The sequence below is a fragment of the Chrysemys picta genome, chromosome 1 (genome assembly GCF_011386835.1).
Source record: "Chrysemys picta bellii isolate R12L10 chromosome 1, ASM1138683v2, whole genome shotgun sequence".
In the NCBI taxonomy this organism is placed as follows: domain Eukaryota; kingdom Metazoa; phylum Chordata; order Testudines; family Emydidae; genus Chrysemys; species Chrysemys picta.
Window position 1 is genome coordinate 46,824,502 of NC_088791.1, and position 21,752 is coordinate 46,846,253.

The window sequence follows — 21,752 nt, forward strand, 5'->3', positions numbered from 1 at the left end:
CCTAATTAGTGGAGCCACGCCTGCACAGCTCCACTATGCAGGTGGGTGGCCCTTCATTCTCTTGTGTGTGGCCACCAAGACACACACCTTAGAGGGAACTATCCGCGGACCACTGGTGGTCTGCGGACCACAGTTTGAGAACCTCTGCCCTACAGTATCTTTACTTAGAACAAGCGATGACCACTTAACATGCCACAAAATTTCTCTATCGGGTATTACAAGAGAGATTCTCAAAGGCATAAAAGACAGGTGCCCAATTCCTCTTTATGCCTTTGAAAATCTCCTCCTCGCTGTAAAAGCATGCATTTTGTAGTATATAGAAGTTATTGAATTAGACTTAAATTGTACATTCACAGTCACTGGAGGTGTAAAATGTTTTATGTACACACACATACACACGCGCACACAGAGTATGTGTGTGTATAATCTGGTTCATACTTCGCATAATGAAATAATGAAAATACAGTTTTAACATTGCACTTTTAATGTAAATGATAGTTTATATATTTTATATGAATTATATAGTGAACAGAAGTATTTTTAGAAAATATTTCTTCTTTGTCAGAGATGCAAAAGAAATCTACAAGCAAGTATTATGTAAGCATTTGTTATGTTTGTTGTATTGGATATTGAATAGTTCTGAAAGAGACATTTACATTTGTTTCCAGATACAGTATAGAAAATTAAAGCAATCTGAAGTGCTTCTGATTTTTTGCAAATTGAAATCGGCACTTATCTTTACATTATTGATTTTCTTCACAAAGCAGATTCTATTAGTCTCTTGAAAATTCAGAACTTACTTCATGGATATGAACGATTAATAGACCATGAAAAGGGCCGCTATACACAGCTCTTGGGAAAAGTAAGAAAGCTGGAGAATGAAAAGAAAGAGCTACAAACAGTATTGGAAGAGACCAGAGAATTGAAATCCATTCTGGATCACCAAAAAATGGAATGGGAAAGCGATGTCAGCAGTCTCAAGTACGGAATCTTAAATTCTAATAAGCATTTTACCAGGTTACTTTATCCAAATGCAAATAACAAAAGGGATGCTGGAATTAGTCAATGAGACGATCAACATGCTTTTCAGTGTTATGCACATTCTTAAGTACTTTGTGAATTGGTCTAGTTCTCAGCACTTTACAGCATCAAGCTCAAAATTGTTTGGTCAAAAACTTATTGTTTGATAGTAGTTCTGTCTGGAAAGTCTACCTGCCAGATATTTTCCATGCAATATTTTTTTCAGCTAATTGTTGTAACGTGGAAAGGGAGGGAGGGATTTACTTGGGGCTAAAGCTGCCCTTTTGCCTCCCTCTGCTATCTCTTGCTCAGGTAAATCTCGCACCATGCAGTTTCCCCCTTCTTGGCTGCCATGCTGAGAACTATCCCTGTAACCTCTGTCACACTAACCATAAACAATCCAGTGTACGCCTTATATGAAAGAGACTGTGTGGTGATATGCTTCTGGTAGAGTTTCTCAGCAAGGTCTGTTCCAGGCTGTTGTTTTTCCAATCTTCAAAAACAGGTTGCTTATTTACAAAATTAGGACTTTCTAGACATTTTTTATATAGGACCATGAGTACGCATAGTGCTTTACCGACAAATGTGACCAATCCCTGCCCCAAAGAATGACAGCAAACAAAAATGAGATGGAGAGAGTATGGAAAAATGAGGGTTCTTTGAGTGGCTCTGCTATTCCCACTTATGGGTATTGCCCTGCCTAGTGGAGCCTAATAGTAGAACTTTCTCAAAGCAGTGTCTGTTAGAGTCCTCTCACACCATCTCCTAGCCTTCCCCGCAGTGTTTCAAAACATTCTGAGGGTGAGGTTTTCTAAGGGGGCACAGGTGCCCTCTACCACTTCAGTTCCTTCCAGCAGCTGTGCCAGACAAAAATGAATCACTCCAGTTTGTTCAGGTCTGGGTTTTCTCCAGTTCTTACTATCTTGATAATTGTTTAGTGATAACCATAGGCTGGGATTTTTTGGGGGGGGGAGCATTGCCCCCCCAAACTGAATATGTCACAGAGGCAATGCATGGGGGAAGCATCCAGATTTCTCCCTTAGCCCTGCTTCCTCCCCACGAAGGAACATTGGGGGGCAGGGGGTGAGCAGGGACATTTTGCCCATGTAGGTTGTGTAAGGGGAGGACAGAGAGCAGCTCACTGCACAGTCCACTTGGGGAAACTGACCAGCAGGCACAAAGCACCTGGCATTGCTGCTTGTCCCCTCTCCCTCATCCCCCTAAGGGGGCACAGAGGAATGTTGAGTGGGTTCAGCTAGGTGTTCTCTGCTAGCAGGTAAGTTTCGCCTTCATGATCTGTGTAAGGGGAGGGCAGAAAAGCAGCAACCCAGGAGAACTAGGCGGCACAGCTGCTTCCACAATGTACAGCCCAGGTGAGTGACAGAGTGAATTACTCTTGGGAGAATTGGAATTCTGTGCCTGGCTCAGCTGCTGGGGGGGCAGGAATGGGGGGGGATTAGGACTTCCTCTTCCCCTTGAGCAGCTGGGGCCAGGTCAGACCCACTGCAGGAAGCGCTGCATCCCTCCCCCACTTCCTGCCCATATCACTCCTCAGTCACAAGAAGGAGGGGTCCCTGTATGGGGAGCTGCCCCCATGTCCGCACAACCCCCTTGCATTCGGACTTTCCACACACACACAACAGAACCTCCCCCACTGAACCCCTTGCCCCATCGAGCCACCCTCCCTGCACTTGAATCCCTATCCCACCAAGCCTTCCCCCCCGCATCCAGAACCAGAGCCCCCCCCCCCCCCACTGAACCCAACCCCCCCATCCAGATCCCCTGCTGAGCCTCACCCCCCCAGCCTTTGTCCCCTCACCCCCCCCCCCCAATATAGAAGTCAAACCATGCCTATGGTGATAAAGTTCAGTTCTGGATTATGGTGGAACCGAAGAGAAAGAAGCTGGGTTTCAAGCCCAGCTGTCCTCCCAGCATCAGATGACCACATTCAGTGTCTGAAATGCTTGGGAGACAACCTCTTTCCTTCTGGGTGTTCCATCTGCTGGACTTTCACGCCCAGAGCTCTGGATGAGAGGCACAACAGATTACAACTGCTGCTCCTTAAGGAGCCCCTTGAGGTCAAACCATCCAGTTGCAGAAATGTGTTGGCTCCAAGGTCTAAGAGGCCAGTCTTGGCTCCTGTGACTTTCTGCAGCAAACTGAAGAACTTTAAGGGCTCCAGGAAATCTGTTCCAGCTGTGTCAGTTCTAAGGAAGAAAGCAAGGGTGAAGACAAGCACAATTAGCAATGACAGATCCGTCAAGGTCAAGGAAGATCAAACTTTGGGCTTCCACCTGAGCAGTATCTCTTGACTATAGATCTGAATAGTATGGATTTTGGGGTGGGGGGAGGTAATTTTGTTTTTGTTACTGTTCACATAAATAGCCTGTTTTTAGAAGTTGATTTTTGTGTAACAGATAAGTATTAGTATTTAAAAGGACTCTTCAGTTTGATCCCAAATTTGGCATACTTTTGTTTTTCTTTTCTATTTACCAAATCTTTATACACTGTTTATTTTCATAACAAATATTTGAGTGTTGGGTTTTTTAAAATAAAATGACAACGAAATGAATACCAGATCTACATTCATGAGCAGCGGTAGTCTAGCAGAGTTACAGTAAGTATGGCATTGAACCCTTTATCTTTGAAGTTCAGACTCATATGTTGCATGTCAATGTTTTTTATCACCGGACACTTTGTCTTTCTTACTCTTTGTAAAGTTTGGAGTTCAAACTCTGAAATATGAATCGCTTATGTATTAGTAGTTACAAATACTTGGAAAATCGTTAGCATGATTTTAAAGCAACCATTTCCTCGTATACAATCAGATTTTTCCTGTTGTCTATATGATTTGTGATATTGGTTAAAATATCTAAAAAGTCACCCAATACTCAAATGCTTATTATTCATGTCATGGGAACAAGGAAACATACCATGTATTGTTTTTTTCGTTGTTCACTGTCTCTACATGTATAGATAATTGGATTCAATTATCAGAAAAGAAAAAAATAAAATTGCTAAACTCTCCTCAAGGCCTTCATTCTCTGTTAACCTAAAAATTAAATCGATGTTATACCTTAAGGTTCAATTACATGTGTTTAAAAAAATTCTTGTCATTTTTATCACATTAAGCTTGAAGCTTATGCTGATTAACTAGCAAGACTTTTCTAAACTTATTTTAGATTATTGGCTTCATTCTTAAGTACACTCCATTATGGGGGGGGGGAGGGCGGGGAAACAAAAACCTTTGCAGAGGAGAAAACATTCTGCTTACTTACTACAAGGTGTGCAGTCAGTTTATTTATACAAAAGTCATGTTTAAAATCTTGCCCTTTTTCCTTAGACACTTACTTTTCTGGTAGTATTACCTATACTTACTATTTGGAACTCCTAGTGAATATTACAGGTTCAGAGTAAAGATATTTAGTTTAAGTCAGCTGCCAAGTTTTACCTTAGTTAGATTCAGTGGGCCATATCTTCAACTATAGTAAAGTGTCATAGCTCCACTGATTTACACTAGCTTGAGAATCTGGCCATATGTTTTATTTCTAAGTTAATTGCTCTGTTTTAATATGCTTTGTTCCATATTATTAGTAGAAAGAAGAACAGGAGTACTTGTGGCACCTTAGAGACTAACAAATGTATTAGAGCATAAGCTTTCGTGGACTACAGCCCACTTCTTTGGATGCATATAGAATGGAACATATATTGAGGAGATATATATACACACATACAGAGAGCATAAACAGGTGGGAGTTGTCTTACCAACTCTGAGAGGCCAGTTAATTAAGAGAAAAAAAAAACTTTTGAAGTGATAATCAAGATAGCCCAGTACAGACAGTTTGATAAGAAGTGTGAGCATACTTACAAGGGGAGATAGAATCAATGTTTGTAATGGCTCAGCCATTCCCAGTCCTTATTCAAACCGGAGTTGATTGTGTCTAGTTTGCATATCAATTCTAGCTCAGCAGTCTCTCGTTGGAGTCTGTTTTTGAAGTTTTTCTGTTGTAATATAGCCACCCGCAGGTCTGTCACTGAATGACCAGACAGGTTAAAGTGTTCTCCCACTGGTTTTTGAGTATTTTGATTCCTGATGTCAGATTTGTGTCCATTAATTCTTTTGCGTAGAGACTGTCCGGTTTGGCCAATGTACATGGCAGAGGGGCATTGCTGGCACATGATGGCATATATCACATTGGTAGATGTGCAGGTGAACGAGCCCCTGATGGTATGGCTGATGTGATGTGATGAGACTGCTGAGCTAGAATTGATATGCAAACTAGACACAATCAACTCCGGTTTGAATAAGGACTGGGAATGGCTGAGCCATTACAAACATTGATTCTATCTCCCCTTGTAAGTATGCTCACACTTCTTATCAAACTGTCTGTACTGGGCTATCTTGATTATCACTTCAAAAGTTTTTTTTTTTTCTCTTAATTAATTGGCCTCTCAGAGTTGGTAAGACAACTCCCACCTGTTCATGCTCTCTGTATGTGTGTATATATATCTCCTCAATATATATTCCACTCTATATGCATCCGAAGAAGTGGGCTGTAGTCCACGAAACTTATGCTCTAATAAATTTGTTAGTCTCTAAGGTGCCACAAGTACTCCTGTTCTTCTTTTTGCGGATACAGACTAACACGGCTGCTACTCTGAAACCTGTCATTATTAGTAGAATGACTCAACATTTTGAATAGTACCTTTTTGGAAGGGGGCAGGAAGAATCCCTTCCTTTCTCACCTCCATGGTTTGGGATAAGATATAGGATTTAGCCCTTATGGCATTGAAGATACTTAAAATTAAATACATACTTTGAGTAAGGCATTGTGTTCATTATGTAAAGAAATATGTTTTATAACTTTATAACTTTATAACCAAATATGGTGTTGTTTTAGTTTGTTATAAAGCTTACATACTGGTGAGTTTGTGTGTTACGTATCTTCATCAAAATTTTTGTATAGCTGACACCTCTGAATGAGATTACAATTTGCTTTAAAAGTCAGTTTAAGAGTCACAAGATAAGAATTGAAGGATTTTAAAAATGTGCTTCTTCTGTTTGTTTATTCTTCAAGCTACATATTGTGGAATATTTCTCTTTACCAATTCTTAAGTGGGCTGAAATATCAACAGTTGAAATTCATGATGGGTGCAAGCATGTTCCAGGGTTTTGGTTTTAAAATAATGTTGTGTTAAATACCAGGTTTACTTTGAAACAAGAAGAAGAAAAGAGAATGAGTACAGAAATGCTGTATGAAAAAAACAGAGAACTGCTTAGAAAGAAAGAAGATCAGTACTGTAAAGAGATGGAGGAGAAACAACAGCTTGAGCTAACCCAAAGGAGTCTAGAAATGGAGTTGAGAACATTGAGAAATCACTTGAAACAGGTTATTATTTATTAAATCTTAAGATATGTAATTCAACACAATTTTCTTGTATATGTTTCTTCCCATTTGTTTTAATTCAGCGGTGTTGTTCTAATACGTTTTAAGATATGGATTTTAAAATATAAAGTCAAACATTTACAATGGCAGTATATAATTCTCTACGTGCATGCTCATGAAACTACGATTTTCTTTCAAGAGCTGGCTCTGCAGATTCCAGCATTCAGTAGCATATGCATTCTCAGAATATGCTGCTTCTACAGATCTACTCCATGTTGTTTTTTATTTTTCTCAGACTGATCATATTGTTAATTGAAAATAAGCATAAAAGGGACTGTAGTCCCAGCAACCCTCAGTTTCTGTTATCTGACAACAACAATCCTGATCTGTGGGGAGGCTTATTCAGACCCCTAATGGTCACTGCTTTCCAGATGCTATTGAGCTTGAGCTTAACTAAGCCATGTTAAAAAATGTGGATATGCCAGAGTGGTATACTCGAAGAACTTCTTAGTCATCTTATTGACTCTCTAAAGTGAAGAAAATAAATATCTGATAATTGTTCTGTTTTGGTTCTTGACAAAAATATTTGTCATTTCACCCTCCTTCGTTGAATTTAGAGGAATGACAAATGTGTATCTTGTTTCTTTGTAACCTTATGATTGAGAACAAACAAGAAATTGAGTTATAAAGATAGGCAGGTGTGGAGAAATTTTTAGTGACATCATAATTAGCCATGAAAGCAAAGCTCTAGTGTTTTGTGATGTCAGATGAACACAGCAAGAGAGACAGATGCAGATATGGATGTATCATTATTTATAGTATTTCCATATTTTAATTTTGCTATAATAAATTGATTACAAATTTGTAAAATTAAATAGAGCAACATGTTAGTTTACTGATTTTATTTTAAATTTGCCATATTTGCCTGTTTGAGTTCAATTTTAAGAATAATTAAAATACCTGCCTATTTTTCATCCCTCTCATACTGAGTCAGTATGAGAGGTAGAGCTTATGAACAAACATCAAGAAATTAAGGAAGGTTTTTGTCTCGCTCCAGGACACTCCCCGGGCCTTATATTTTCTTTTATAAATTTTTCCTGGAATCTGATTATCTCCAGCTTAATATTTTGTTTGGGAATTTGGAATAGAAGATCTTTAACAAGCTGAAAAAAATGTGGATTTAAGAAATATTTGTGAAGACTGCAGTTGTGTTGCTCGAAAGTGGATATTCTCAGAGTTTAGAGTGCTAGGAAATTGCCTTTTGACTTCTGTCTGTGTGGATTGTAGCAAGTGGTCTGGCAGATCTAGAATTAATAGAATGAAGAAAGTTATTCAGCCTCATCAAGAGCCCATCTCTTCTTTCTCTAGTCCTCCTCTTAGAGGCTCTGTTGCCTCTACTCCTTTGTGTAGAGCACATGTTTCCAGCAGACTTGAAAGCAGATTTCCTTCCCCTCTTCTATCATTTTTTATTCCTCCTGTGAGAGAGAATGCTCTTAAAGGGATTAATTTTCCTTCAACTACATTAGAACACCTGGGGTTCAAGAGGAAAACACCTCAGGAAATACGAGGCCTTGTGAATACTGTTCGAAAAATGGTAAGAATTTTGTGTCCCTTGGTGACGTTCTAGCTGTGAGAACTCTATGTGTTATTTATACAGCCCTGCAAATCTTCAGATATCCACATTATATCCACAGATCATGTTTGCAGATCATGGATAGATGCAGACTCAAATTTTGTATCTCGGCAGGACTCTAGTTATTTAGACTTTTTAAATGGAAGCAGGGTGTCCATTCTTGCAAAATGATTCTTTATTCAATACCAAAACACTGGAAAATTCGTTTACCCTTATTTGATATTAGGTGATCAAATTGTTTAATTGTAGATTCCTTACATTTTCAGTACCAAATTAGTTTTCCATGAAAAGTAACCTGCTCATCAGAGAGGACTGGTTTTTTTGGTACAGCTTCAGAAATAATCTAAAATTGTCCAATTAGTTCAGCTTAAGAAGTCTGTGACAAAAAATATTGAGAATATCACTTTAAGTTGAAAAGCTCATTTGATTAATGTTTTCTTTTATTTTCAGAAAACACGCACAGAATTTTTGCGCGTTTCTGACTTGCATTTCAGTGTCAGTCTTCACATAATGTTGACAGATTTTTTTTTTAAAAAAGCAAAACGTCAAGCTATGAATTCATGGTCTCTATTTCTGACAAATAGTTTTTATTGGGCTTGTGTAGGTAGTTGATACTCAATGAGGCACTGACTTTATAAAATAAGAATCATGATTTCTATAGTAAAGGATTGGGTATCTCAAATATGATTATTAAGCTGTTTAAACACTCGTACTGTATTTATGCAGTGTGTACTATTCAACTGTCTGCACATGATCTCATGGGTCTTTTCACTAGGCTTGATCTACTTATAACCTTCAGTGTTGAAATGTATTTAACATTAAGGCTTCTTTACCATTGAATATTCTTAAATTCAGCCTGCATACCAACTTATCCTCAAAAAATGATAGTAATTCCCCATTGTGACTTTTAGGCCTTGTCTTCTCGAGAGAAACTTACTATGCTAAGAATAGCATGGTCCTCCTACCACACTTGCAGAACACATCCTATTCTTACACATACGAGATCCAAATTGTTTTCATTGGTACCAACTACCACTTAGATTAGACTTGCTTTCAGTAGGAATAAATACTAGATTAGTCTGAACAATTTCAACTTCTACAGGTTTAGTGCAAATGTGGATGGAACTAAAATGGTTCAGGTGGTTTTTCTGTTATTGTCCCACATTGCATCATCAATATTTTGAAATCTCCCAGAATCAATTGCTTCTGGAAGCTGTGCCAGGAACTGTATGATTGGTACCCAAAGGACATCTGAAATGGTTTAGAACAGACTTTGTGGATGTTGTGAAAACTGCAACACTTCAGGACACCAGTAAGCAGGGCTAGTATGGACACACTGAACTGTTTGTACAACAGTTTGACAAAGTCTTTGATTGAGCACAAGTATATTAAATCCCATTTCAGCGAAACACTGAAGTCCTGTTCTGCACAGCATTTAAGCATGTGCTTAACTTTAAGCACATACCTAAGTTCTATTGAAATCAAGATGCTATAAATTTCTGACGTTTAATGTCTTAACTACATTTTGCTGTACATCACTATGCAGTGATATTAAGAACCTGACTTTTAGCTAGGTCTCAGTTAAGGCTTCAAGATTGCAAATGCAATTATTTGTGTATTTTCTGTGGCAATCAGGAGTTTAGTCAGCAATTGCAGTAATTACTGCAGGTGCAGTAATTGTATTTGCAACTTTAAGCCCACAATTTGGGGACATATTTTTGAAAGTTTAGAGCTATGTTTACTTGTGACTACTTTCATCTTTGAAAGAAAAATTTATTACAAAAATGTGTTTTGTTTTGTTTTAATGTTTGGGGTGATCTAAATATTGGACGTTCTTTTCAGTTTACTGTTAAAAGTAGATCAGTTAAAGACCTTATTAAATTCTGTCTTTTCAAGATAGACTTCCATCCTATATGCATCCTAAGGAAGCAGACATAGTTGAAAGAGGTGTTCTTTAAGCAAATGTACAGAACCTCTTCATGTATGGGTGAGGAAGCCATGATGAAAAGAACAATTATTACTATATCTAGTATATTTTTCCAATATTAAAATGTTTAAAATGTGTTTGTGTTAGGTTGAAGAAGAACGTAATGAAACCCAGAGACAGCTCTCTCAAGAACAGAGTGCCAGAGCTCTACAAGAGGGTATTTTGAACAACCATCTTTGGAAACAGAAAGAAATAGAAGAAGAGACTAAAATAACTGTAGCTAAAAGTTCAGAAGTAAGCAGTGTTCTGTCCAGTTCAAGTAAAATTACACAGTGTTCATTATTAAGTGTAAACAAAGGATGTTTTGCTAATTGTGTTGACTTAAAATGCCATCCTTTGCCAGAATGTTTACAATATATGAAAGTAATATAGTTTTGTAAATATTGCTATCTTTGTTTCACTTCCAGATTTAAAATTGGTATGCTGTGGATGGCAGTATCCACCAAATACTCTTAGAAAATTTGTAAAGTAAAAATGACACTTTTCTCAACTTCAGTCATCCGCTATTTTTCTGACAATATTCTGAAATGTTTTCTGTTGTTTTTTTAATTACTTTTAACTCCTGCTAGCTAGTGCAGAGCCGGTGAAGCTGAGGGAGATTCATCTGAGTCCTTTTCTGGCTCAAATACGATCATATACTAGATAACAACATTCCCATTTGAGTTCCTTACTGCTGTGTTCCTTACTGGCAATGAGGGACAAAGCAGAATGAACACATCTATTAAAAATAGCTGTTTATTTGTAAACTGAGCAAATTTGGTACAGAAGCCACTGAGAGACCAACGTGGAATCCAAGAACCCCATTTTTACAGTCACTTTTGAGAGTGTAACTTCATCTTCAAAGTAATGTGATTACATTTAACATGCCTGTGCTTGACACAGTGAGAAGCTGTTTAACAGGAGCACTCCAACTTTTGGTCATACTTCTTCCTCACCACACTACCCAAAATTCTCAGTACAATGGATGAATTATTCCTCTCCAGAGCAAAAGAGATTACATATACATCTCCTATTTGATTATTATCTGAGTACATTATGCTGTTTGGATGATTGGAAGGCTACGTACCTAAGCTTCAATAATATGGGAAAGAAGAGAGAAGGAAGGAAAATGAAGGATACATGGAAAAGCCACACTTTAATGCCAAGATAATACATAAAGTTAAAAGCTATAGGATATATATTCAAATAGAAGTCAGAGAAGGAAATAATAAATCGGGAAGTAAAAACACAATGAATCAGGAGAGTTAGGTTCTGTTGCTGATTCTGCAAACGGGATAACAAGCCTAAACCACATTTTTAAAGGAATATAAAGACAAACTCATATACACTAAAGCATACATGTACTCAGTAACACTGTAATATATTTGAAAGGCTTTAGATTTAAAATATTTAAAGGCTTTGTTTATATTATTGTTGATATAAAAAAGAAACTTGAATGTGGCTTACTGATTTGGTTGCTGAATAGTATCTTACAGTTCCAGTGAGTTCATCCACTAAAAGATAACGTGGGTTCCTAGCCTTTTCAGCCAATTAGATTGTAGTTTATAAAGCTATTTTAAGTAAGTCAAGGTTGATTATTAGAAAACATCAAAATGCATGTTTGGTCTCAGTTTTTTGAAATTTAACTCCTCTCCCTTCCTTCCCCCCCTCTCACCTCTATGTTTATATGTTCTCAATTACTCAGGTACCTGATAATCAGAGAGAAAAGGATCTGTTACACAAAAATCAGATACTGCAAGATGAAATTGCTATACTAAGACTAGAGCTTGATCAAATAAGAATTCGGCACCAGGAGGAAGAAACCAAATATTTAGAAGAAAATGAGGTCTTGCGAGAAAAAAATGAAGATCTTAGGAAGGAGCTAAAACTCAATGAGGAGGCTTTGACACAAACAGTTTTTCAATATAATGGACAGCTGAATGTATTAAAGACAGAATCTGCAATGTTAACTTCAAAAATAGAGCATGCAAAAGAAAATAAAGATAGACTGGAGACAGAGATGGAATCATTCCGTTCCCGTTTGAACTCTGCTGTTCAAGAACTTGAATGCTGTCGAAAATCAAAAAGTGATGTTGAGCGAACACTACAAAGAGAGCATGATGAATGGCTTCGTTTGCAAGACAAGCTCAATCATGACCTGTCCAATCTGCGAGACACCAATACTATCTTGTCTCAACAGCTTAGTAAAGTTGAAACTAAAGCTAACAGTCTAGAAAATGAACTTCATCATGTAACACACACACTTAGAGAAAAAACTTTGCTTTTAGAAAGTACTCAAAGAGATCTAAGTCATGCACAATGTCAGGCAAAGGAACTTGATCATGCTCGACAAATTGAGAAGGATCAAATGAGCAAATATATAGTAAAACAGGAATCTATGCAAGAACGATTGGCACAGCTTCAAAGTGAAAACGTCTTACTCCGGCAGCAATTGGAAGATATGCAAAACAAGGGGATCATCAAAGAAAAAGTAGTGAGTGATGTCCAAGATAGATTTAGTGATATATTCAGTAAACTTAGAGCTGATACTGAAAAGCAAGTTCATATGATGGAAGAGAGAAATAAGGAATTAATCACAAAATGTAATAATTTAAGGGAGCAAGTCTTTAAATACGATACAGAGAAAGTAGAAAGAGAGGTAAGTGTAAAAATTTCAAACAGTGATTTGAGTTTTACCATTTATTCACTGAAGGTCCCATAACAAAGTTTAAAATTTACCCCTGTAAAATTTTGAAATACACCAACTGGAAAAAATAATTGTGTAATTTACTTACGGGGGAATGCACTTATCTGTTTCGTACTTGGAATAGTAATAGCTTGTGGCAAATAAATCCATCTCTGTTTTCCCTCACCTATGTATTCTGCTCAGAAGATTTGAGCAATGACTTCCGAATTCAGACTATTCAAGGATAAAGTACTTTGTCTACAAGTGTGATCTCCTTTCAGTTTTTACCTAGTGGAATTTGTGCATCATGGAATGGAAAGTAAAACTTTCCAAACAGTTCAAGAAATTCCAGATAGCATTAGACTGGAGTGGTATGGAACAAAGGAAAGCCACAGAGGCAAAAGATTAGAAGAGAGGAAGTGGGAAATAAGTGAGTCAATAGGACTGTGATAAATGAAGGGGCGGGGTGGGAGATAGCTTCATTTTATGGACACCCAGCCAGCCAGTAGCTATAAAATCGCTCTTAGTAGCTGTTCTCTAAGTGCTCTACCTGTAAAGGGTTAAAAAGTCTCACTGCTATGCATAGATAAAAGGAAGTGAGTGGGCACCTGGCCAAAAGAACCAAGGCTAGAACTTTTGTAAAATTGAAACAAGACTGCCTTTTTGTCTGTCTGTTGTTGTTCTCGGGGAGAGGACTTATGCTGTGAGAAGCTTGGGCCAAGTATAAAAATCATCAGTATCATACCTAGAAACTACTCATCTAAAACCCCAGATATGTAAATAGATTAGGAAATGTCTAGGAAGACGCAATTAGGGTTATCCCTTTTATTTCTTTATGACTTGTGGACTCCTCTGTGCTAACCCCAGATGCTTTTGTTTTGCTTGTAACCTTTAAGCTGGACCTCAGGAAACCTATTCTTGATGCTTAATCCTTGTAGTTGTTGTGTTTTATTTTTTAAATCTAGCAAAAGCCTAAATTCCTAGATGTATTTTCTTTTCTTTTCTTTTTTATTAATAAAATGTACCTTTTTCGAGAACAGAATTGGATTTTTGTGTCCCAAGAGGTTTGTGCATGTTTTTTAATTAGCTGCTGGCAACAGCTGATTTACTTTGTTTTTTTTTCTCAGCTCTTTCCCGGGGTGGTGGGGCGGGTGTGTGTGTAAGGACTTGAGGGTACCCCACAGTAAGGAATTCCCAAGTGCGCCTTACTGGGCTGTCAAAGGGGTTCTGCACTTGGGTGGTGACAGCATCTACCCATCCGAGGTCAGAGAAAAGCTGTAACCTTGGGAGTTTAATAGAAGCCTGGAGTGGCAATTATTAATTTTTAGAGTCCTTGCGGGCCCCCACCTTCTGCATTCGAAGTGCCGGAGTGAGGAATCAGCCTTGACAAAGAAGAATATTGGAGAAAACTAAGAAAAGCAACAGATTAAGAAAGGGACGCTGATCACAAGGGAGAGTAAACTAGATTTGGGCATGGGTAGAAATCAATTGAAGAATCATTGGGAAGGGTGGACAATTGGTAAGAGACAGCTAAGTGGAGAAGAGCTGGCAATTTGAAATCTAGTCACCACCTTCAAAAATGAGTTAGTTTCAGATACTACAATTGCTCCAAACTTCCCCTACTGGGTTTTATGCTTTTCAATGAGATTTAAGCATGTTTTTGCTCCTTTGTTGCTGTATGAGAGACTGCACACAAAAAATGGAAAGTGACTGAAAAGGAAAACAGCTAGAACCAAACTATAGATAAAGTGCTTGCAAAAACACAAGAGTGAAAATCACTTCTGTGCAGAGGCCAGCACAAGTCCATGTACCTCTGAGATCTCATTTAAGCCCTTAGAACTGAAATTTACATGATGCATAGGCCATGTGCTAGCCATCCGCAGTGAGGTGAACTACACCCAAAGTAAACCAACAAGCCTGGAGGGAACTATTTTTTCCCTGTAATCTTTTTCTGTTGTAGTCTTTTTATGTGCTGCTTGTAAGAAGATTAGATACAAAATTTTCAGACAGAGTTATGATTTTTAAGTTGGCAATGTTCTTTTAGACATTTTCTCCTGTCCCTTGTCTTTTTTGAAAATAAACCCTGAATGTCAGCAATTCTTAGGTAGATCTCTGCCTTAAGTTTAGTGTTGCTGGGAAATTATTGATACTCTGAAATTGCATTTACCTTTCTGTATTATGATTCCAGAAACTCTGAGAAGGTCAGATACGTTAAGGGGTTGAAGGCCTACCTAATGACTAATTTGTCAAGGTTACTTTAAAGAAGAAAAAAAGAATTTGTAGCAGGGCTGTCAGCCACTTTTTCCTGGAGTCTTTTTTTGTAGGTCGCAAATGCTAATAAGTTAAAATAATAGATTCTATCAGGAGATGCTAAAAATAAGCAGTTACCGAGATTTTAAGTACAATATGTCAGTAGAGAGAGGGCTATGTTGTTCTAAAATAAGCTGGTGGAAAATCAGAGAGGATTTTGATATGCCACATACTATTTTATGGGAACCTCAAGAGGATTTTAAAATGTGGGGCTTTTTTCTTTAGTGGAGTGGGAAACCTAGAGAAAAGGATAGTAGAGGGGTTGTGACTATGAAGCAGTGACTTATTTTTTTGATAACCAGAGTGGTCACTAATTGCTCTGAACACTTTTGAACAATCTCAGTGTCCAGGTAAGGAAGATAATAAAGGTTGGTATCTGGTTTAAAAAAATAAATAAAGTGCTAGATGTCCCAGCTGTACACTCAATCAGACTGTGGCTTTTATGCCTAAATGGATAGATCTGTATTCTGGTATATCTTAAAAAAATAAAACAAAACCAGACTTAACAATGAAACTCTCTGTAAAAGTCCTTTCCTACGTCACTGGAATGACCAAGACCCTTTCTTTTTAAATGACCATGAGCAGAAGATAGCACACATCCTAAACAGACTAAATCATTTAACCTCTCCAAAAATGGCAATCCGCATTCATTGGCACCAGCTGTCCAACTAGCTTTGATTGACAGTGCTCAGATGGGAGGGAGCTTGCAGCTATATAGGCGCATCACTGGCAGACATGATTGTTTACCATTTAATGCTTTCCTAAATGGATTCGTTGAGATATGTAACCTGACAAATCAAAAAAATATATTTTAAATCCTGATCTGGACTCTTCATACTAATTTTTGTAGTTTTTATTAATACAAACTTGAAAATATTTCATTAGGGTACAGTAAGACAACTGCAGCAAGAACTTGCTGATGCTCTTAAAAAGCAATCAATGTCAGAAGCTTCTCTTGAAGTTACAACACGTTATCGCAACGACCTGGAAGACGACAAACTACATTTGCAAAAGGAAATAGACAAGATTAAAACCAAGGTATACAGGGTCTGTTAACTTCATACAGTAGTAAATCTGTAGTTGGTTCATTGATTTTACAAATAGTGAAAAACCTGACATGTTCTGCTTATTTTGACAATAATATCAAATAGAGTTGTATTCATGAATTAATTTAATTTACTTTGTTATAAATGCAAGATATTATGAAATGTCACAATTCATGAAACTAAATGGAATCTTTCTACATAGGAGTCTTATTTTAAAGGTTTTGATAGCATGACATTTCAAATACAGGTATATCTAGTGTCTGTCTTTGTCACATAAAATTAGAAGCTGATTTCTGTTACTACTGTTTTACTGATGGTTTGTCACAACAGTCACCTTGTGGTTAAACTTTTACACTTACCTTTGACTTTACTGTTATGAAGGGAGGGAGTCCCTTGTCTTCCAATAGTAGCTTTACTTTAACTATTATGGTCACACTAAAGTCTTGAAGCAGGGTGAGGGAATGCAAAATTGGCCTTTTAAAATGTTCATTTTTTTCTTTAAATGTAAAGTAATTGAATAGTTTAATTGGGTTCTAGTTTATAACATGAGTTTTGCTTCTCTAAGCATTCAAGAAAAGTGTTCAGCATGATGTCAGCCCTCATTAGCTATAGGTAAAAATAGTTGTTTCTCATTACTATATTTTTCTTCTAAACATTGCAGAAAGTCTAATCTCCTATTTTAGGCAGAACTGGGACAACATATTTTATTGGCAGCAGCAAGAAGATCTGTGCACGTGTACTAGAAAGACTAGATTAGGGCATTTAATATGAGACTATTAGGACAGATACGATGCAAAACACAAGTTACATAATTTTAACTAATCAATTAAACGTGCATTAATTTCTCATTCATTCATTGAATTTTGGAGCAGCATCAGTTCTCCAACTAATCAGTTCTGAATACCTGCAAATAACTGATTCTGTCCTCCCTGCTCCTACAATTTATCAGTCCTCTCTTCTTGCTCCATTTATCCTCTAACAATTCAATTTTCAGCCCCTTCCTACTAAGCATTTCATCCTCTCTGCTGTCTCAAGCATTTTATTCTCTCTCCACTCTCTTTATTTTTAGAAAAACACTTAGCTCTTCACCCCTCCTCTGAGGACTGAGGCAGGGAGCAGGAGCAGAAACTCCTATACTCTGTGCTTCCCCCTCAGGCTGTGGTGGTGTGGAATGGGGCAGGAGTGGAAGTTTGTCTCCCGTGTAGTTTCAATCCTTTTTGTCACCCTTCTAGTCTTGGAAGTGTAGGTAGAGCTGAAAGCCAGAAAGAGTTGCATATTGGTACTAAAATCTAGCTTCTCTCCAGCCAGTTCCAAAGACTTCTTTGCAGGCGAGGAGGGACAGGACAAGTGGTTGTTGGTGTTTTCTGAGGAAGTAGGCTATTCCTTAGGCACATGTTGTAACTCTGATTAGCAGCCTTCTCCAAGGAGACAGGGGAATATGGTTAACTATTCAAATGAGGGGTTTTGCCATAGAGCCTGAAAACTTTGTCTGCATTTGACATATTTGAAGACTTTGTGTTATCAGAATAGAATTAAAAAAAATAAGTTTACAGAAAGCAAACTAAAAATATGTATAGGATAGCGTTTACAAGGTTTAAGTGAATTGCCTTGACGTAGGATGCTACACTTGTTGAAGTAATGCATCAAATCACAGTAACTGAAAGGTACAAAATTTTATCACTCAGTGATAAAACTTCTTGTGTATTATTTTGTGGAAATAATTTTGGAAACTTAATACAAGTCTTTTGCCAAATTGCCAGTCAAGCTTTATACAAATCAAATACTGTACGATTATCAAAACAGTTCAATCAAAAAATTCTAAAGTTAGAAATTTAAATTGCTTTAACTACTGAAATGTCAATTCAATTTAAAATCATCTTCCCACATAATTCTAAGCTAAACCTATTCTTGAATGCCTAGAGAAGCAAAACTCGTTATAAACTAGAACCCAATTAAACCTATTCCTCTTCCACACACACACCTACTAACATCAAGTATGCACTTGATGATTCAAAGCCACTTCTCATTTTACTTGTTATTCACCAGTACATATAACTACAGGTAACTTGTAACTTTAATAATGGTTTACCTCTTACATTAGAAACAATAAACTCTTCAATCCACACTTTTCTCTATTAAGGAGTTGTCCATTTTGTGACATCCCAAACCTTGTGTTCTGAAAAATGTATAAGCTCCAGTTCCTGTATTCGTTATTTCTTTTTCAGCTATCATTTCACAGCACCTACATACAGTTTATGTTTAGAGTAGTGCAATGAGTAGTTTTCATCGTCTCAGCACTTTAAACACTTATTGACTTAAAATTATTTCTAGGCATCTAAGATGCAACTTGTTTTTGAGACACTGACATTTAAGTAATTTACATTCTTTCATAACTGTGGTACATACCTGATAACAATTTGTCTTAGAGTAACTAAATCCTCACTTGGACAAAGAAGATGCATGTTTATGTCTCTTACTTAACATATTATCTAGTTCAGCGGTTCTCAAACTGTGGTTTGGGACCCCAAAGTGGGTTGCGACCCCATTTTAATGGGGTCGCTGAGGCTGACTTATACTTGCTGGGGCCTGGGGCCAAAGCCCGAGGGCTTCAACCCTGGGTGGCAGGACTCAGGTTACAGGCCCCCTGTCTGGGGCTGAAGCCCTTGGGCTTCAGCTTTGGCCCCCTGCCTGGGGAGGTGGGGTTTTGGCTCTCTCCTCCCTCTCCCCCCCGGGGGAGGTGGGGCTTGGGTGGGCTCAAGCTTCGGGCCCCCGTCTTGGGGTCCTGTAGTAATTTTTGTTGTCAGAAGGGGGTCACGGTGTAATGAAGTCTGAGAACCCCTGATCTAGTTTGTAGATAAATTCTTTAGCTCAGTTCAGTCTCTGACTTCTCCAGAAAAGTAGAAATATTGGATTATTACATCTATTTGTGCAACAGATTATTTTTGTAGTATTTTCTGCAACCGAGTTTTTAGCTATCAATCTGTATACTTCATTTTTTTTAAAAGTTAACTCATGTAACTCCTATTTTCTCTCATCATTGCTGCCATCTTCTTATCTTCATACCCTCAGTTTGTTTATTACACCAACATGCTTCATCTTGTTTCAACTAAGATCTTGTAAGCTCTTTGGGACAGTGGCCATCTCTTTCTGTGATTGTATAGTAATTAGCACAATGAGCCCTGATCCCCTCTGGGAAGTACTGGAATACAAATAATAAAATATCAGATGAGTTATAAAGTTGTGCAGCAACTTTAAGGTAAGGATGAAAATTTTAAAAGAGATACAGTGGGCAAGGAGAAGCAAGTGAAGACATTCAAAAAGTGACGTGGTCTTATAGGATGAGGAGAAATCATTTTTGCAGCTTTGTTTTGACTAATTGGAGAGGAGCAATATGGGACTGGTGAGGCCAGTATGGAGGATGTTGCAGTAATAATTGAGGAAGAAGATGAGGCATGGACAAGGCTTTCAGACATCTGGAGAGAAAGGAAAGGAAATGGACCAGGGATTTATTTAAAACAAATGTTTATGTACAGGAAGTTGAATTTTCATCTGAAATTCAATAATGGTTTAAATACTTGCACTTCAAACGTCAGTTACCTTTAATTTGCTTTGTTTACAGCTGCAAGAATCAGAAGATCAGTATATTCAGTCTGAACGACGTGTTCATGATTTGAAGAATGCATTGGACAGTAAAGAACGAGAAGTGAATGCTTCTTCCCAGAAATTGCAAGACCTTCTAATAGCATCATCTGGAACAAATAATGCTATAAAACAACTGGAAGAACATATACAAAGGTAAGAAAATTACCAACATGTTGAAATCAGGTTTTATTGTTTAAAATATGGCCAGAAAAAAAAAGGACTTTTGCTAATACACAATTACAAATTACAGAATTAAATACTAAATACAATTTTAAAATGAGTTTTAGATTATGAAATTCATATGTAAATGATTATTTCAAAACTATTTCAAGTTTTGTGCTATTGTGGATGTAGAGACTTGTCTAGGAAAATCATATTGTTACATATTAAAACGTTTATTTGCTTTTAAGACTTGAAATTGAAAATGCCAGATTGGAAGCTACAACCAAACAGCAAACAAGCAGAATTGAGGTACTTCAGAAAGACCTGCGGGATTCTGCTTCCGTAAGTCAGCCACAGGCTTAACTTTCTTGTGAGTTCATTGCATCTATGCATTAAAGCTGGGATTTTCAAAGGAGCCTAAGGGGAATAGATTCTCAAATCTGATGGAGTTACGCTCTTATGAAAATCCCAGGCTAATATAGCCAAATACTGGGTTTCTGAGAATGTTGAGACGGCATTATATGTATTATTATTATTCATGTGACATTATATATTAAATTAGTTTCAATATGATGTATTTTATTATTAATACTAATGTGAATGTTTAAGATTTTAAATCAGACAAGTTTTCAAACATTCATTAGACATGTATATTGTTAAACACATATATGTAACAAGCTAAGCAATAGAAATTCCCTTGGGATTTTGATGATAAAATACTTCCGCACTAGTCTGCTGATGCTAAATGAGATCATCAGAACATCTGAATAGAATTATATCCCTTGTTTTATATGTTGGCTTCTCAGTTTTTACAACTGATTTCATGGCTAGAATTTTTTTAATATAATATAAATGAAAGAACTGTAAAGGTTTAAATATGCAATGAATAGGGGAAGAACACATGTATAGAAGGAAAAAATCATTTTTAGGTTGTCAGCTGATAAGTTTTTTCAATAAGCAGAGGTTGGTTTTGCTATGTAAAGTTGATTTTCCCTTTGCTTCCTAATATTGTGTTTAGTGATGTGCAATAAACAACAAAGTTGGATCCCTGTGGTACCTTCTGTGAGATTTTGACTTTTTGTTTAAGATCCATTTTTCTTCTATGGTAGCTAGCTTTTCTTTTAAATAAAGTCCACATCAGAGAAATCACCACAACAGTCGTCACTAATTGACACTGACACCCTTGTAGGCAGTGTCATAGAGAAGTCAAATATGAATGGGCATAGAGATTGAACTGTCCACTCCACCCAAACTGGCAAAGCAATATGGGGAGCATCTTTAGTTTTCATCTTTCCAAATTAGCCATGAAGGCCATTGTTTTCAGGTCTAATATAGATGCATCTTATCGTACACCTCTTCCTCAAAGATAGGCCTTTTGTCACCTGGTCCAGTAGCTCCCTGAGTTGGACTGTGTGGAAATTGAGGAGAAATGCTAGCAGAAGCAAGCTGTTCCGAGAGGAATTATTCTCAGTATCCACAGTCTATTTCAATCACTGGAGTAAGTGGGAAGTAGTTTGGGGGTAGGGAGAGAAAAATACTATTAGGCTTTTTCTAGGCATGCTGTGGAAGAGATTTTATATGTAATGAAGTACCACCATATACCCTCAAGTACTGAGACACCTGCAGTGTAATAACAGGCCTGGATTTAGAGATTAATTGAATGGATCTGAACAGAGGCCTCTCTCTCTCTCTCTCTCTCTCTCTCTCTATATCTATATCTATATCTATATCTATATCTATATCTATCTATCTATCTATCTATCTATATATATATATATATATATATATATATATATATATATATAGCGCAAATAACATAGGAGAGACCTGTATGTTAACTCTGCAGATCCACACTTCTTCTGAGTTCTCTTCTAGATGATGAATCACAGTAAAAAGCTGA

The 21,752-nt window shown here is 37.3% G+C and overlaps 1 protein-coding gene across 16 annotated transcripts in view; it reads left to right on the forward strand.

The window, feature by feature from the left end:
* Positions 1–21,752, forward strand: part of ANKRD26 (ankyrin repeat domain containing 26) — a 178,499-nt gene that overhangs the window by 91,714 nt on the left and 65,033 nt on the right. For 10 of the 16 annotated variants that reach the window (XR_010592041.1, XM_024109004.3, XM_065564544.1 and 7 more), the window contains 7 exons: positions 765–981; positions 6,227–6,410; positions 10,115–10,261; positions 11,712–12,665; positions 15,888–16,040; positions 19,668–19,843; positions 20,101–20,194. Coding sequence is in view for 15 of the 16 variants with exons in the window: in XM_024109004.3 (XP_023964772.2) it covers positions 765–981; positions 6,227–6,410; positions 10,115–10,261; positions 11,712–12,665; positions 15,888–16,040; positions 19,668–19,843; positions 20,101–20,194 (1,925 nt within the window). In the remaining variant the exon portion in view is untranslated. The remainder of the gene's footprint in view (positions 1–764; positions 982–6,226; positions 6,411–10,114; positions 10,262–11,711; positions 12,666–15,887; positions 16,041–19,667; positions 19,844–20,100; positions 20,195–21,752) is intronic. The other 6 variants (XM_008172589.4, XM_065564622.1, XM_065564238.1 and 3 more) reach the window with 2 other exon arrangements.